At 39.7% G+C, this 19,122-nt stretch overlaps 1 protein-coding gene across 1 annotated transcript in view; it reads left to right on the forward strand.

The window, feature by feature from the left end:
• Window positions 1-13,316: 13,316 nt before the first annotated feature.
• Window positions 13,317-19,122, forward strand: part of TP53BP1 (tumor protein p53 binding protein 1) — an 86,656-nt gene continuing 80,850 nt past the window's right edge. The window contains exons 1-4 of the mRNA XM_008143058.3: window positions 13,317-13,398; window positions 13,971-14,155; window positions 14,374-14,464; window positions 14,714-14,798. Coding sequence (XP_008141280.2) covers window positions 13,392-13,398; window positions 13,971-14,155; window positions 14,374-14,464; window positions 14,714-14,798 — 368 coding nt within the window. The 5' untranslated portion in view covers window positions 13,317-13,391. The remainder of the gene's footprint in view (window positions 13,399-13,970; window positions 14,156-14,373; window positions 14,465-14,713; window positions 14,799-19,122) is intronic.

Raw genomic sequence — 19,122 nt, forward strand, 5'->3', positions numbered from 1 at the left:
GTTCCTTTGGTAGAATTCCAGCCTGCTCTGCTGGATTGCATGGTCTTATCAAATAAAATATCCAAAAGAGCTGTATGCAGCTCAGATTCCCACCCTGTACTCAGTTCTGCCTATAAAGCATTCTTTATACAGAAAGAGGAGTGTTGGATTACAGGATTGCTGTGTCAGAGGCTATCCTTGGCTTTTGGGCAAAATACTATGATCATAATGTATACCAGCAGCCATAAGGTCACCTCTTAGCAGGAACAGCTGGTTTTTATCTGCAAAGGCACTTCTAAAAAGGCAGTAAAATAATCTCTAAAAAGATTGAGATGGGGGAGAAGTCTGCATTTATAACTATGTCTGGCACACAGAGGAGGAATATTTGTTGGATAATTTTCCTAATTATTATTTGTTCACATTAAGTAATGGGAAGAGCAAAGGCACTGGATTTACACCCCCTCTCCCCGCCCCCCTAGAGCATTGCAAAGGACAATAAAGAAATTTCCCTTGCTCTGGCTGGATAGCTCCGTTGGTTGGAGCGTTGTCCTGATGTGCCAAGGTTGAGGGTCAGTCTCAGGTTAGGACACAGACAAGGATCAACCAATGAATGCATAAATAAGTGGAACAACAAATTGATGTTTCTCTCTCCTTCCTTCCCTTCCTTCCCCCCTCTATTTCCCTCCCTCCCTCCTCCCCTCAATAAATAGAGAAAAAGAAATTTCCCTTTTATCCTTCCTTCCTCCTCACATTCTTCTTCTTCTTCTTTTAAAAAATATATTTTATTGATTTTTTACAGAGAGGAAGGGAGAGGGATAGAGAGTTAGAAACATCAATGATGAGAGAGAAACATCTATCAGCTGCCTCCTGCACACTCCCTACTGGGGATGTGCCCGCAATCAAGGTACATGCCCTTGACCAGAATCGAACCTGGGACCTTTCAGTCCACAGGCCGATGCTCTATCCACTGAGCCAAACCGGTTTCGGCCTCACATTCTTCTTTTTAAGAAAGTGATTTCTAAAAGTGAAAAAGAAACATTTATGGATACCACTTTCCCTTACCCATTCCATTTCCCTGTGAGATGGAAGTTAGTGTTTAGCTGTGGCCTCTGATTCCATCTTTTCCTTTATTCTGAACAAAGCTATCTCTTAGTGCAGGGATCACTAAGGATTTTCTTATAGGGAAGATCATGGTGGTAAAGAGAATCTAAATCTAAGTGTATACCTTAGTTTTGAGGCCATGTCTGTGTGTGAATTAAACTTTCCATTTTTTCAAGGTATTCATAGAATAGAGTTACTTTCCTTCAAGGAATGTTTAGGTTGATGAAACATCACTTTATGAATGTTCCCTTTACAATATCACTAAATCACAAATACTTTTTCTCTTCCTTCTCATCAGTTCTTTTTTGAAGATTCTTCAGAACCTTTATAACATTACCTCCTGCAAATACCTTAACTCTTTTTTGTTGTTGTTAATCCTCACCAGAGGATATTTTTCCATTGATTTTTAGAGAGTGGAAGGGAGAGTCAGAGAGAGAAACATGGATGTGAGAAAGACGTATACATTGGTTGCCTCCCGCATGAGCCTGGTACCAGGGCCAGGGATCAAACCTGCAACCACGGTACAGGCCCTTGTCCAGAATCAAACCTGGGACCCTTCAGTCCACAGGCTGACACTCTAATCGGCTGGGGCCTTTAACTCTTCTTCTTCTTCTTCTTCTTCTTCCTCCTCCTCCTCTCCTCTTCCTCCTCCTCCTCTCCTCTTCTTCTTCTTCTTCTTCTTCTTCTTCTAATGTTTTTATTGATTTCAGAGAGAGGAAGGAAGGAGAGATAGAAACATCAATGATAAGAGAGAATCATCCATAGATTGCCTCCTGCACACCCCCTACTGGGGATGAGTCCACAACTCAGGCACATGTTCTGACCAGAAATCAAACTGTGACCTCCTGGTTCATGGGTTGAGCTCAACCACTGAGCCATACCAGCTGGGCTGCATTAACTGTTTTATTCAATCTGAGCCAATTGCCTTTTCCTCATTCTTCTATTTTCTGTCCTTTCTTTTTCTTTGAATACTATATTCCCCTTAATTCTCATCTAGGAATTTATTTACCTTTACCTTTATGACTTTATTTATGGAATAAGGTTCCATCTCATTCCACAAAGGATTTAAGAAGTATGAACTAACTCAAACATAGTTGCTACTCTGAAACTGACTTCCCCACTCGCCAACTGTGTGAACTTGGACATGTTGCTTATCCTTTCTATGTTTAGTTTCCGCATCTGTAAAATTATAATAATAGCACTTTATAGTATTATTTTGAGAATTAAGGGGGCAGTCTCTTAAATATGCTTATAACAATGCCTAGAATTCATTTATTTAATCATTTATTCAATATTTCTGGAGCACTTACTGTGTATCAGCAAATGGAACAAACAAGATAATAAATAATAAATAGATAAATTATATAACATGTCAAAAAGTGATTAGTGCTTAGTAGCAAAAAACAACAACAACACCAACAAAAAAACTGATAAGGGTGGTTGAGAATGCTGGTGGAAGGTGTGATAATGGGGAGAATAGTGAAGGGACAGGACAGGTTGCAATTTTAAATGAGCTGGTCAGGGCCTTATTGAGAAAATGAGACTTGAGCTGACTTCAGCTGACTTGAAGGAAGTAAGAGAGTTAGCCATTTGGATATCTGAGAGGAGTTTTATAGGCAGAGAGAATAGCCAGTACAAAGTCCTGAAGGTAGCAGCATGCCTGGTACATTCAAGGAATAGTTGGAACCCATTGTGCCTGGAGCAAAGGAGTGAGACAAAGAGGAATAGGAGATGAGATCAGAGAAATAATAGGGTTCAGATCACGTAGGACCTTGTGGGCATCATTACGACTTTGGTTTTTACTCTGAGTGAAATGGGAAACATATGCAGGCTTTTGAACAGAGAGCAATATGATTTGACTTAGATTTTACAGGATCACTTTGGCTGCCCTGTTGAGGATAGAGTGTAGAAGTTGTAAGGATTAAAGTGGAAAGCCAGTCAGGGAATTTGCAGTAATCTGGGTGAGCAGTAATGTAACTCAGACCAGAGTGATGTCAGTGGAGATGATGAGAATCAGGGTGATTCTAGGCATACTGTATTTTACAGGGAGAGCCAACCTGGTTTCCTGTTTCATCAAATGAAGAATGAGAGAGAGAGAGAGAGAGAGTAAATAATGACCCCAATGATAAACCAAAAACTTAAAAAGAAAAGAAGTTACCTCTAGGAAGAGAGAAAAAACAAATTGTAAGGTAGCCAGGGATGGAATGTGGACTTTTTGGAACATATTTTGTAAATTTGACTTTGGAATCATACACATGTTTTACATAAGTATAAAATAAAATAAAATCAAAATGACAAATCTGACAACTTGATTCAGAATATATATTTTTAAAATATCCTACAAACCAATAAAATAAGAGAACATAATTATAATGTGGACTATTTGAATAGATTTTAATAAGAGAAGATTTACAAATGGCCAATAAGTACATGAAAACGTGTTCAACATCATTAGTCCTAGGGAAATTCAAGTTAAAACCACAGCATAATAATAGCCACCAAATGGCAAAAATTAAAAAAACCAATAACATCAAATGTTAGCATGGATGTGGAACAAATGGAACTTTCATATATTGTTAATAGTAGAGTAAAAGTTATATAACCACTTTAGAAAAATATGGGTAAGTTTCTTATAAAATTCAACAAACATCAACCCTATGAACTAGAAATTTTATTCTTAGGCATTTACCCAAGAGAAATGAAAACATATGCCCACAGAAAGACTTGTGATGGCTGGTCATAGCAACTTTATTCATAACTAGTAGCCCTGCGCACGAATCCGTGCGCCAGTAGCTTGCCAGTAGCTCACTGCCGCCCTCCAGTAGCTCTCCGCCCGCTGCCCCACCCTCCTGTAGCTCCCCTTGGCCCCCCCTCATAGCTTGCTGCCTTGCCCCCTCCTGTAGCTCTCTGCCCACTTGTAGTTCGCTGCCCTACCCTCCTGCTGATCCGTGATCCGGTCGTTACACTGTGAAGCATAACGACTGACCATTAGCATATTACATCTTCATTATATAGGATAGTCCAAAACTGGAAAAGACCCAGTGTCCATTAATAGGAGAATGGGTAAACAAATTGTGGTACCTTCATGCAATAGAATACAACTTAGTGATAAAAAGAAACTACAGCCCTGCCAGCATGGCTCAGTGGTTGAGCATAGACCTATGACCCAAGAGGTTGCAGTCAAGTCATGTGCTCAGGTTGTGGGCTCCATTCCCAGTGTGGAGTGTGCAGGAGGCAGCCGATTAATGGTTCTCTCTCATCATTGATATTTCTCTATCTCTCTCTCCCTTAATCTCTAAAATAATATATATATATATATATTTTTTAAAGAAACTACAAATATACACACATAGAAGAAAAATAAAAACATTATGCCAAATAAAACAAAACACACACAAAAAAATACTGTTATTTGGTCTCTTGAGAAGTAGATACTAAGACATAATTAGATGTGTAAGATATATATTAGGTAAGTATATTGGTTACCTATTGCTTTGAAACAAATTACTCTAAAACTTAGCAGTTTAAAATAACAAATATTTGTTAAGACTTCTAAAGATTTGACATCCAGGAGCAAATTAGTTGAGTGGTTTTGGCTTATGGTTTCTCATGTGTTTGCAGTTCAAGATGTTGGTTGGGGTTACAATAATGTGAAGGCTTAACTGAGGCTGCATGATCTGCTTCCAACATGACTCACTCACAAGCTATTGGCAGGAAGCATCAGCTCTTCACCATGTAGGCCTCTCCATAAGTCTACTTGAGTACCCTCAAGACAGCAGCTGGCTTCTACCAGAGCAAATGAACCAAGAACAAGTAAGGAGGGAGCCACAGTGCTTTTTTATGACATATAGTTTTGGAAAGTTAGACTCTATCACTTCTGTCTTCTGTTTATTAGAAGCAAGTCACTAAGTCTGGTTCACTCTCCAGAGAAGGGAAAGTCTTTCCCTTTTGAAGGGAGTGTCAATGTTGTGGATATATTTTAAAACACCACAGGGAGGGATCAGGGGAAGGCAGAGAGAGTCTTCAGACAAAGATACAGGTCTAATATCTGGGGAAGGAGAGAGGGAAGGAACAAGAATGGGAAAGGAAGAGTCGTGTCCTGCAGCATGGTTCCAAGAATGGTTTGGCCAGGCTGATGAAGATTCTTCTAATCAAAGACACCTGTTGAAGGACTCTTGCATGCCACAGACTGGGTCTGCCTTTGCAACCCTGCTGTGCTGTTCTCTGGCATTGGCTGAGATTAGCCTGTGGGAAGAGTGGTTTGGGTATAAATGTGGGGGCAGATCCACCGTGGCAGCAGGTGGGGTCATCAATCAATTATGCTTCCTGCAAGCAGATTTCAGCAGTGCATTTTCATGGTCACCACAAGTACATACTGCATGAATAAATTTACATGAAATTCTAGAATGAATAAAACTTACCTACAGTGATAGAAAATAACTAAATGGTTGCTTAGGACTAGAGAGGGGATAGGAATTGATTTCAAAGGGGCACAAGGGGACTTTCAGGATGGTGGTGATGAAAATATTCTCTACTGGGTTGTGGTGGTGGCTACACACATATATGCATTTTTTGAACTCATCAAGCTCTACACTTAAAATGGGCACATTTTATTGTACATAAATGATATATAACATATACTAAAACACATAGATATCACTTCACACTAACAATACCAAATGTTAGGATGTGCAGCACCCGAAACTCTCATATGTTGTTAGACTGAGTATAGAATTATACAACCATTTTGGAAAACGGGCAATTTCTTATAAAGTTAAGCAAATACCTATCCTATGACCCAACAGTTCCACTCCTGGATATTGACCCAAGAGATATGAAAATGTATGTTCACAAAAAGACTTATTCATGAATGTTAATAGCAGCTTTTAAAAATATAATGGTTCAACCTAGTGTAATAGCTCAGTTGGTTCGAGCATCGTCTCTATATGCCACAAGGTTGTGATATGCCAAGGTTGTGGGTTCAATCCCCCGTTAGGGCACATACAAAAATCAATCAATGAATGCATACATAAATGGAACAACAAAATTAGTTTCTCTCTTCCCCTTCCTCTCTCTATAAAGTCAGCAATAATAAAAAATAATGGTTCAAAACAACCCAAATATCCATTAACAGGAGAATCTATAAATAAATTGTGGAATAGTATTCAATAGAATACTAAGCAATAAAAAAAAGAATGAACTGATGCATACAACAACATGGATAAGTCTCAAAAATGTTATGTTGAGCAAAAGAAGGTGGACACAAGCCCTGACTGGTTTTGCTCAGTGATTAGAGCAAGGGGTCACCGGTTGGATTCCTGGTCAAGGGAACAACCTCAGTTGCAAGTTCCCCAGCCCCCATAGGGGCATGTGCCCAAAGCAACCAACTGATGCGTCTCTCTCAAATCAATGGATGTTTCTCTCCCCACTCCCTCCCACTCTCTCTCTAAAATATATATATATATAAAATAAAAAGAGCAATGGAAAAAATATCCTTGGGTGAGGATTAAAAAAAAAGGTGGACACAAAAGACTACATACTTTATGATACTATTTATAATTGTTAGACAGGCAAAACTAATCTATGGTTCTAGAAATTATAATATGGGTGCCATGAAAAACTCTCTGGAGTGATAATATGTTATATATCTTGATTGATATATAGGTTTCATAAATTTGTACATTTGTCAAAACTCATCAAATTATACAACTAAAAGCTGTGCATTTAAATTTACCTCAATTTAAAAATTAAAATAAAGAGGTAGTCACTAAAAAATAATCAATAAATAAAAAGAAATTAAATTGATAGAATTATTTCCAATAACTTTAAAATACAGTAATTTAACTGCACATTTTAAAAATTTTATTATACAGAGGGAAGGTAGGGGTGGGGGGTTGAGTGGGAAGAGATCAATCAAAGAACTTGTATGCATATATGCATAGCCCATGGACAGACAATAGTGTGGTGAAGGCCTGGAGAGGGGGGTTAGGGGTAGGCCAAAAGGGATCAATGAGGGAAGAAAGGGGACATATGTAATACTTTCAACAATAAAGACTTTCTAAACATTTATTATAGTAAAATACACATAAAACTGACGATTTTAAGTGTACAATTCAGTGGTATTACATACATTAATAATGTGCAGCCATCACCACCATCCATTTCCATACTTCTTTTTATCTTGTAAAACTGAAAGTCTATGCCTATTAAACAATAACTCCTGATTTGCCCCCTACCTCCAGCCCCAGTAACCACCATTCTACTTATTTTCTGTCTCTATGGTTTAACTACTCTAAGTAGGTCATATAAGTGGGATCATAGATTATTTATCTCTTTGTGACTGGCTTAGGTCATATAAGTGGAATCATAGATTATTTATCTCTTTGTGACTGGCTTATTTCACTTAACATAATATCCTCAAGATTTATCAATGTTGTAGCATATATCCTAACTGCACATTTTTAATGGGATATACCCTAAGGAAAATAAAAAATCAACTGCAAAGAAAATGTCAAACTATTCTCATTAGTCATCATCTCATTAATATTAACATTGGTAATAACACTTTACATATATAATAGAATAAAGCAAATAAATAATTTATGTCAATGTTATCAGAAACCAAGATGTTGATAAGAAAGATACTAATATAAAATGAAAAAAAGTTGGATAAAATTTCTGAATCCCAAAATTTAATTGGAAAAAGCCAAACAATGACCAATCCAATAGCAATAAGCATTCCAACATTCCAACTATCCAAATTGTGATCTCTAGATTCCATTTACTACTAAAATGAACCATGGAGCCAGAATGGTGCCTTGCACATAAGTAAATTGAAATTAATAAATTAACTCAAGTTTGTGAAGAAATTTTGTGTTTTAAAGAGACCCAATTGAGAAGAGGGCCTGCAACTGATTGGCTGGCTGGAAAATTAAGCTACCTGGACCTAGGGGCAGTTGCCTTGGTGTCTTTCTGCTACTATGCCTCCAGGATCTTATCTATACTTGGAGGTGGCAAAGTCTGGGGGCTCTGAAAAAATCTGAAAAGTGAGTTAGAATGAATAAGGATGAGAAACAAAATGTGATACTACATGCAGTGGAATATTTTTCAGCCTTCAAAAGGAAGGAAATTCAGACACATGCTATTAAAATTATGACATGAATGAACCTTGAGGACATTATGCTAAGTAAAATAAGCCAGACAGAAAAGGACAAATATTGTATGATTCTATTTATATGAGTTATCTAAACTAGTCAAATTCTTAGAGACAGAAAGTAGAATGGTGGTTACCGGGGAATGAAGGGAGAAGGGAATGGGGAGTCATTATATAATGGAAACAGAGTTTTAATTTGGGAAGTTGAAAAGTTCTGGATATGGGTGATGGTGATGGTTGCAAAGCAATGTTAATATATTTAATGCCAGTGAACTGTACACTTAAAAACTATTAAAATGGTATATTTCTTGTTATGTATACTTTACCACACACACAAAAATGAATGTGGCAAAATGTTAAATGTGGATCTAGGTAAAAGGGTCCAAACAAGATTATTATGCAATTTTTTTATTATGCACTATTTTTATAACTTTTTTGTTGCTCTGAAATTTTGTTCAAAATAAAAAGTTTACTTAAAATTAACAGGAGGAAGTTCTGTAGAGATAAGATACAGACCAGTTGGCATGGCTTTCATTGCAGGGGTTACAAATACAGTAGGATGTTAATATAGTATCTTTAGCAAATGACTATCTTAAGTAATGTGCTTTCACATTTTTAATTTTATCATCACCTCTTTGTTGACTTAACTTCTTTTTTATTTTATGTTATTTAAAGTATTACAAATAGTAATACATATGTCTCTTTTTCACCCCATTGACGTCCCCCCCACCTCCCCTACCATCCCTCCCCCCAACATGCCCTCACACCCCACCCCCAGTGTCTTTCGTCCATTGGTTATGTTTATATTCGACTTAACTTCTTAAGGATGTGGAGTTGACAGCTTTACAGTTTCTCCTCTGTTTTCTTCATATTATTTTAATTATTTTGGATTCTTAGAACATTAGGGACATCCATATTCAGTATTCAAATAAAAAACAATTCTAAAACAAAAAAAGGTTATCAACTACTTTGTCATTTCTTTGTCACTGCTTCTCCTTAATTATAAATATATAGAACCTCTTCCGTTAGACAGATGGGGTTCAAATTCTTTCTTGCTAGCTCTGAGACATTGTATAAATTATCTCATCTCTCTAAACCAGTGATTTTCAATCTTTTTCATCTCATGGCACACATAAACTAATTACTAAAATTCGGTGCTACACCAAAAAAAAAAAATTTCTTTTTGCCGGTCTGACACACAAAAAATAGGCATAATTTTGATTCATTCACATTGGATGGCTATTGTTGTGTTGGCTGTTGTCATTTAAAAAATATATATATTCTTATTTATTTCAGAGAGGAATGGAGTGGGAGAGAGAGATAGAAACATCAATGATGAGAGAGAATCATTGATAGGCTGCCTCCTGCACGTCCCCTACTGGGGATCGAGCCCACCACCCGGCATGTGCACTTGACCGCAATCAAACCCAGTCCTCATGCTGGGGCTCTATCTACTGATCCAAACCGGCTAGGGCTGTTGTTGTTTTTTTATTTGACAATCTAAGGGAAAAGATGTCAGTGCCCTAACTAAATAGTCAGGTATTGCATGTTTTAAAAATTCTTGCAGCCCCACCGGCGTGGCTCAGTGGTTGAGTGTCAACCAATGAACTAGGAAATCACAGTTCGATTCCTTGGTCAGGGCACATGCTTGGGTTGCAGGCTCAATCCCTAGTGGGATTGTGTAGGAGGCAGCCAATCAATGGTTCTCTCTCATCATTCATTGATGTGTCTATTTCTCTCTCTCTCCCTTCATCTCTGAAATCAATCTACACTAATAAAAGAGTAAGATGCAAATTGACCGTACCTTCACGATGCCCATCGGCCAGTCAGGAGTGAGTATGCAAATTAACCCAACAAAGATGATGGGTTAATTTGCATACAGAGGCGCCAAGCGGCTGGGCTGGGGGCGGGGCAGGACAGGCGTTCCGCACTGCCCCAGCCACTCCGGGCCTCTGGGCAGCGTGGGAAGGTGGAAAGGTGGCTCCGGGCCTGAGTGAAAAGGCAGCTCTGGCCAGAGCGAAGGCAGTGCCAGCAGCCAGGGTAAGGAAGGCCCATTCTTGCATGAATCTTTGTGCATCAGGCCTCTAGTAAAAATATATTTTTTAAAAATTCTCGCAGCACACCAGTTGAAAATTGCTGCTCTAACCTTAGTATTCTCATCTGTCCTCATCTATAACCTTCAAAGAGTTATGAGGCTTTTAGGTGAGATAATGAATGTAAAACAGAATACAATACCTGCCACATATACATGTTATTAATTAATTATACCATTGGTATAAGACTGTGCAATAGAAGTTCATAATTATCTGTTAAATATAAGTCAGTATGTAATACTTTAATATTGCAGCTTAAAAAGGATATATAATAACTTACCATTAAATTTACTACTTGTCAGATCCTCAGTAAAGTTCTCTGCCACTGAGCTGCCAAACTATGAGTTTCCAGAGGAAAACCATGAAGCAAATGTAAGTGTTGGTGAATAGTTTCTGAGGTAGAATTAAATGGTTTGAGGTTCTTTAGCTTAGAGAAGTCTGTGAGGAGACCTCAGAAAATGACTAAGTTTATAGCATTTATGTTTATTTTTTCATTGGTTGAAACATATTATGGAATTATTGGACAAGATGAGATGATCCCAGCCTTATGGGAAGAAATTTTTGATAATGAGGTTTGTTAAACTCTAAAATGAGTCAACACAGGGTCTGGTGGAATTTTCTTGTCTGGAAGGGCTTTAGAGGTAGATGAGATTTCTCTCAATCTGAGGTGTCTTAGGTAAAGATGCACCTGTAGAAAGGTAGATGTGCAGATGGTCCTTTTCAGTCTAAGAGTCAATAAAGGCCTTTAGCTCACCCAATTGCAATCAGTTACAGCCCCAGTGGCTAACCATCTGCCTGCATTTTCTGATATTTATGGGTAGCAATTAATTTAATTGTCATACTGTCTAACAAGCAATTCACAGTTTTTCTTCACAGTTTTTAAGGCTCTTGTTTTATTTATTATTCGTTTTTTTAAGTAAAGAACTTTCAACCTTTAAAAATTTTTTAAAACAGGGAGAGACAGATAGAAACATCAATGATGAGAGAGAATCATTGATCATTGATCTTTGCCTCCTGCACACCCCACACTGGGGATCGAGCCCACAACTCAGGCACATGCCCTGAACAGTGACCTTCTGGTTCATAGGTTGATGCTCAACCACTGAGCCCTACCAGCTGGGCAAGGCTCTTGTTTTATTTAGTAATGGGAATGGCTCAGGCTCACTTATTTATTTATCTATTTATTTTTAGTTATGCTTATTGAGGTTTAGTTTATCCTTTTTAGTGTATAGTTTATGAGTCTTGACAAACACAGTTGTTTGTAAAATAATCAGGAACGTCTATTTATTTATGTCTTGCTTGGAGAGGAGAAATGCAATAGCAGGACAAAGGAGAGCAAAAATACAGTGACTTTTGGGGGATTTTTATAGGATTCAAGGTCAAGATTTGCCCCACACAGAAGCCAGTTTTTTGTGACTTCTCAAATTGAGTAGATGAATTCACTTTGTCTACCTAGTGAAGTTACTTAGTAGTAACTTGACTTGGTCCTTTTAAGATTTTATTTATTTGGTCACCTGTCTTCTGCAGCATTAGGAGTGGAGGAAGAGAGGTGTCAATTATAAACTTCAAGGTGAAGAAGTGGCATGAATCTCTGTGTTCCATTCCATTTTTGCTCCACTAATAAAACATTCTGGGGACCCTAATTATATTCTAGTTATAGCAATAATAAATTCTAGAGTTTTCAGGAAATTTTTATTTCAGAGTCTGTCTTTTGAAATAAGTAACACATGCTCCAAGACATCCTTTGATTTTTAGTTTGAGAAAGATGATCACTGTAATTTATAAGAGCAGGGTGAAGATTGGTTGGTAGGAAGCTCCATTTTAGCTTAGCCTATATTGAATGCTGAATTGGGGTTTTATAGGATGGGAGAATCATGGTTGGGCTATGTCTAAGTCATTCGGAGCCTGGGGTAGAGAGAGAAAACTATCTCCTAGTGAATGCCTACTATGTATATGCTTGGCACGGTGCTAGGTGCTTTCCTTTTTGACAGCTACTCTTGTGTAGAAATCCATCTTAGATCCAACCACTTAAAAAACAACAACATCAAAACAACAAAAATCATATTCCTCGTGGGGCCTAGTTCATTAATACAAGTCACAGCTGCTACACCTTCTATAAGATCCTGGCACCATAATTAGGATAATAGACTCTCAGGTCTTGGAGGGATCTTTGAGGTCATATTGTTAAAGGGGCAGCAGCTGTTCGCTTCACCATGGAGTCTGAGAATCACTGTGTTCAGTTCTCTCAAAGGGAGAATTGTCTGGGGCTATAGTCTGGTAGGCTACAATCCCATACATGATAGGGTAACGATAAGCAAATGTGAAGCATGAACTAAGTTCCAGACAGGAAATGGCAATAGAAAAAATATGGGGGTCCTCAGACAATGTAAATGGGGGGGGGGGGGTGGAGGGAAAGAGGGGAGAAGGGAGAAGACGAACTGGCAGAGATGCAATGTGAGGGTCTTGAATTCAGGTAGAGGCCCACAAAAGTGATCCTGATTGACACAGGTAAACCCCAAAGAGTCTTCTCTCTCCAGTTTCATCAGCTCAGGAATCCCAGCCATCCTGGATCCTTTTCTTTGCCCTTTTATTAGCCGGGAAACCCTCTTCTTTCCACTGAAGAGAGTCAGAGAAGGGGTCTGAAGTGCATGAAGGATAAGAACATCTTTTTTATTTTCTGAGTAGTGGTATAAACCATTGTCCTGGAGGCTGGGGAATATATTTCACGCCCTCTCAAGGTCCCTTCGGTTCAAGGATACTGTCATTCTAGGGCTCTACAAGGGGGAGGGCCTGCAAGGTCCATGCTGCCATGGAAACACGCCGCCGTGTTCCTTTTTCTTACGCGGGGCGGGGCACTGTGCCTCACTCACCAATCACCCACAGGATTTTTTGAGTGGCAGGCAGCAACAGCGAATGGGCAAGCCGATACTGAGTGACGCGCGGGAAAAGGAGGAGTTCGAGGCCGGTGGCGGCGGTGGCGACAGCGACAATCTGGGGATAGAGCTGGAGGGACCTGGGGAGCGTGCCGAGACCTCTAACTCGAGCGCGAGGGACCTCCCGCCGAGATGCCTGGTACTATTTGGGAAAGAGTGGGGGTGCAGTCAGCTCTCAAGTCTTGGCTTTGGGGTCTGAAGGAATGGCTGACCGGAGGGGGCGGGGTGGCAAGCATGGCGGCGGTGACTGGGAAAGGGTTGGAGGGCCCTGCGGAGGGGGTGGGGAAGCAGCAGCTAGGAAGGCTGAGTGGTCGCGAGGAAGCGTGAAGGGCTGTGGGGGTTCTGGCGAACGGAGATGGCAAAGCCACCTTTTGGGGGTGGTAGAGGCTCCAGAGGGACGTAGGGAGAGTTGTGGGGGATGGAAAAAGGGGCGGGAAGAGACGAGGTTAGGAAGGAGGGGAAAGGGTGTCTACGGGAAGGTGATGGAAAAGGAGAGGGAAAGGATGGGCAGGCTGATGGTAAGTAATGAGGAATCGGATCTTGGGAAGTATGATGGGAAAGTGCTCGCAAGATCATCGTGTTTTAATGGAAAGAGCTCTAGGGTGGTCCCCTTTCCCAACTCCTGCGCTTCCCGCCCCATTATTTAAGCGCAGACTGCGTGAGGAAGGCTGGCAGGTTACACAGAACTGATCTTTTGTTATTCCATTCCAGGGGAGCAGATGGACCCTACTGGAAGTCAGTTGGATTCAGATTTCTCTCAGCAAGACACTCCTTGCCTGATAATTGAAGATTCTCAGCCTGAAAGCCAGGTTCTAGAAGATGATTCTGGTTCTCACTTCAGTGTGCTATCTCGACACCTTCCTAATTTACAGACACACAAAGAGAACCCTGTGTTGGTGAGTGATACCTTGTTTGGAAATGATGGAGCAGATTCCCCCCCCCCCCCTCTCACCCCCCACCCCCCAATCTAGACCAACCAGCAAATATAGGTACTCAGGTCACTATCTTTTGGGCACAATTAGTTGAAAAATGAAATCACCATATTCACAAAAAGTATGTCTCATTTTAAATTATTTCATCTGTAGTGGGGATATTATGTATGTATGTTTTCTAGGATGTTGTGTCCAACCCTGAACCATCAGCTGGAGAACAAGGAGATAGTGAAAGTGGGTTCAATGAACACCTGAAAGAAGACAAAGCTGCAGGTGAGGTGTTTCAAACTGTCAGTCTCATTTTGCAAGGGTGCCCTTGTTCGAGCTGGGTGGATTTAAACGTGGCTGTGGTGAATGTATGTGAGGAAATCTAGCACAGTGTCTGTCTGGTGCGTAGTAGGCATGCAGAAGGTTGGTTTTCTGTAATGTAGCTGATTAGGTTTGTATTGTCTGCATTCCTGAATTTGTATTAAAGTTTAGTGGTAAATGCCTTTTGTGCTAATATCCTCTTGTATTTTTCAGACCCTATGGATTCTTCTCATTTGGATACATGTGGTTCCATCAGTCAGGTCATTGAACAGTTACCTCAGCCAAACAGGACAAGCAGGTATACTCGTGTTTGAAGAAATTTATTTACATTTATTAATGGATCAATTCTTTTGCCTGTACCTTTGACTCATCCCAAAGATAAAGGGATTAATCATATTTTTGTGAATTAGGGAGTGGGATTTGAGGATTGTGTTAGTGCTGTTGGCTGGAATCGCTTTTGTGAAGGTAATAACATTTTTGCATCTACATTATTCATATTGTGATCTGTCTTGTACATGTGAAACAAAGTAAGTATTCCTTATTCTTAGCATAGATACGACTTATTAATTGAAAAAAAAAATCAAACAATATATTTAAGTATATTGTCAAAACTGTTAGGCATGCTTTCCACCAACCAAAGTACCTCACCAGTTTTAGACCCAGAATGTTTAATTCATATTCTATTCAAACAGTATTCAATTTTTACTTTGTCTTTCCATCGCCCATTTATTGAGTTTATTTTCTATTCGAGGTACTAGATTGGATGCTTTTATTATGTTTTGAAAGTTCTTTATATATTCTAGATACTAGTCCTTTGTAGGATATACGATATGCAAATATATTCTTCCACTCTGCAGCTTGTCTTTTCACCCTCTTCAGAGGGTTTTCCACAGAGCAGGTTTTTAATTTTGATGAGATCTGTTAAATATTTTTAACAGAATAATATGAATGCATAGTTAATTTTAAAAAGAGTTTATAATGAAAAGCAGAGAGTTCTTTCTCATCCTTGGTCTCCTTTCGCAGAGGCAATCTTATTTAAGTGTTTGTGTTTTTACTTTTTTGGGAGGTCATCTTCCTCGCCCTTAATACTATTGCAAAACGAAGTAACACTATTATACTGCCATTTCTTATTTTATCAGATTAAGATAATTGAGTTCTATAAATGAAGATGAGGCTTTCTTCCCAACAATGCTTTCCCAATTTTTGTAATAATTATTTTAGTTATTTTATTAATTACTTTTGTACTTCAAAACAATATATTTAAACCTTTGTTTTCTTCTTCCATCAGCTTAGACAGTGGAGAAAAGTTTAAGATTAGTATTATTTTTTGTCCATAATTAAGCCTCTTCTGATTTTTAAAAAAAATCCTCACCTGAGAATATGTATTTTTTTATTGACTTTTTAGAGAGAGAGGAGGGGGAAAGACAGGAGCAGAAAGAGAGAAAGAAATAAACATCTACCTGAGAGAGAAACATTGATTGGTTGCATCCCATACGCACCCTGACTAGGGATTGAATCCGCAGCCAGGTATGTACCCTGACTGGGAGTCAAACCTGTACCCGTTTTGGTGCATGGGACAACGCTCCAACCAACTGAGTCACCCGGCCAGGGCATTCTGATTTTTTAAAATATTTGTAGTAATATTTTATTTTGGAATAATTTCAAGTTAAAAACAAAAATTGAAAATAAAGCCTCTTCTGATTTAAAGAATCATTCTACAAATATTTATTGAGTCAAGCACTAATGAATATTGGGGATACAAAGTGATCAGAAGAGATGAAAATTCTAGACCTTAATGTAGCTTACATTCTTGTATGGGATATAGCAATACATGATGAATAAGTAAAAGATATAGTATGTTAGACATTCATAGGGCTGAAGAGAAAAATAAAACAAATGGCAATAGGAAATATCACAGGAGTTGCAAGTTTATATAGAGTGACTTGGGGAATGTTTCACTGTTGTGGCATTTGATTCAAAGTCATAAGTGATGCCGGCAGGTGTGGCTCAGTTGTTGAGCGTGGACCTATGAACTAGGAGATCACAGTTCTATTCCCGGTCAGGGCACATGCCCAGGTTTTGGGCGGGATCCCTTGTGGAGGGCGAGCAGGAAACAGCTAATGAATGATTCTCTCTCATCATTGATGTTTCTATTTCTCTCTCCCTCTCCCTCTCTGAAAATCAATAAAAATATATTTTAAAAAAATCTTAAGTGATTAAGTGATCTCTGTTGTTATCTGGGATAAGTGCAAAGGCCCTGAGGTGTGAGCATGCTTGGCATTTTTGAGAAATGGCAAGGTTAGTGTGGCTGTAGGTGGAGTGATTGAGAGGAGTGGGAGAAGAAGTCAGAGAAGTAAAGAGGGGACCAGAATCTGTAAATGGGCACTGTGAGTAATTTGGCTGTTACTCTTAGTGAGGTAGAAAGGCATTTAAAAGTTTTCAGCAGAGGAATGACATGATCTGACTTAGATTTTAACATGATCACTCTGATTGCTGGATCAAGAATAGTCTGAAGGTATATAGTTTTTATCTGTTGACTAGTAGCCGTGCGCCAGTAGCTCGCCAGTAGCTCACCAGTAGCTCACTGCCGCCCTCCTGTAGCTCTCCCCGGCCCCCCTCATAGCTTGCTGCCCTGCCCCTCCTATAGCTTTCCGCTGCCCACTTGTAGCCAGTAGCTCGCTGCTGCCCTCCTGTAGCTCCCTCCGTCCCCCCGCCCCCCTCCCCCATAGCTTGCTGCCCTACCCACTCCTGTAGCTCTCCGCTGCCTGCTTGTAGCTTGCTGCCCCACCCTCCTGCTGATCCGTGATCTGGTCATTACGTGGTGGGTCATTAGCTTCACGGCATAACGACCATTTGCATATTACATCTTTATTATATAGGATTGTACCTCAGAAAAGCTGGAAAAATGAAAATAATTAAAAATAAAAGAAGCTATTTAAATAAAGTTAATAAAAGGAATAGACTGAAGGGGGAGAGGAAGCAGGAAGACCAACGAGGAGACAATTTAAATAATTTAGACATAATATGACAGTGGCTAGACCAGAGTAGAAGTGGATGGAGGGTAGTGAGGCTCTAGGTTTTTGATAATAGGATTCAAAGACAGATTGAATATGAGAGTGAAGAAGGAAGTAACAATGTTTTTGGTTTGAGAATTAGAAGAATGGAGTTACTGTTAATTGAGATGTACTACAGGAGGAAGTCAGTTATAGACAAGCTAAAGTTGAGCTGCCTTTTCAATTGCCAGTTGGAAGCATTTGGTGATGTACAAGTCTGGAGCTCAGGGGGAAGGTCTATGCTGGAGATTTAAATTGCAGAGTCATAGCATATGGGTTATATTAAAAGCTCGAGTCTGGATAAGAGTACTGATGAGGTGAGTGTAGGTGGAGTAGAGGTCCAAGGACTCACTGAGCCTACCAGCATTTAGAGGTCAGGGACAGGAAGAAAAACACTAAAAGAGACTAAATGAAGATCCAAGATGTGTGGTTTGTGCTGTCTTTCATGGCTCTTCTGCTTTTTGTTATATTTGCTCTTGGACTTCCTTTTCCTGTATTTTCCAAGGTCATGCATCTGTCTGGTCCTCCCAGTTATGCAAGTAATGCTCTATACTTGCCTCTTGAACAACATGGGTTTGAACTGTGTATGTATGTCCACTTATGTGCAGATTTTTTTTCATATATACACAGTCAGCCTTCCTATCCTTGGGTTTTGCATGCATGGATTCAACCAATTGCAGATGGGAAACAGTATTTAAATTTTTTTAAAAAATTGATTTCAGAGAGATAGAAACACCAGTGATGAGAGAGAATCACTGATTGGCTGCCTCCTGTATGCCCCCTACTGGAGATCAGGCTTGCAACCCAACTGTGACCTCCTGGTTCATAGGTCAACGTTCAACCACTGAGATACCGTGGCTGGGTGGAAAACAGTATTTTTGATCCATGGTTGGGGAATCCATGGATATGAAGGGCCAACTGTATGCATTGTTCTACACTATCTATATAAAACCCTAAGTAACCGGACAACCCTATGACCAGTCGGTAGTTATGACGTGCACTGACCACCAGGGGGCAGACGCTCAATGCAGGAGCTGCCCCCTGGTGGTCAGTGCGCTCCCACAGTGGGAGTGCTGCTCAGCTGACCCTCGGGCGCCAGACGTGCAGCTGCAGTACTCCCCCTGCGTGCCCCTCCTACCCCATGAGGTAGTGGTTAAGGCCGGGCTGCGGCAGCGTGGAGGTCCACTGATCCCCACAGGCCAGGCTGAGGGACCCCACTGGTGCATAAATCTGTGCACCAGGCCTCTAGTTTTATATAAGGGACTTGACCATTCTTGGATTTAGTTCTCCACAGGGGTCCTGGAACTAGTTCACCCAGATACCAATGAATCACTAAAGTTTTGGGAGAGTCAAAAGTTATACGTGTATTTTCAACTGCATGGGGGGCAGCGCCTATACCCACTGTGTTGTTCAAGGGTCAACTGTATTTTATTTTTGTGTAAATATTAGTTCTTTTTCTCTTTCTTGGATCCCCAAATTTACAAATTTATGTTTTTTACCTCTTTTATGCTTAAGTTATGCTCAGTAGTTGTATGAAATATTAAACGTGTAGAAAGTTACAAGGAAGCA

The sequence above is a fragment of the Eptesicus fuscus genome, chromosome 5 (assembly GCF_027574615.1).
Source record: "Eptesicus fuscus isolate TK198812 chromosome 5, DD_ASM_mEF_20220401, whole genome shotgun sequence".
In the NCBI taxonomy this organism is placed as follows: Eukaryota; Metazoa; Chordata; class Mammalia; order Chiroptera; family Vespertilionidae; genus Eptesicus; species Eptesicus fuscus.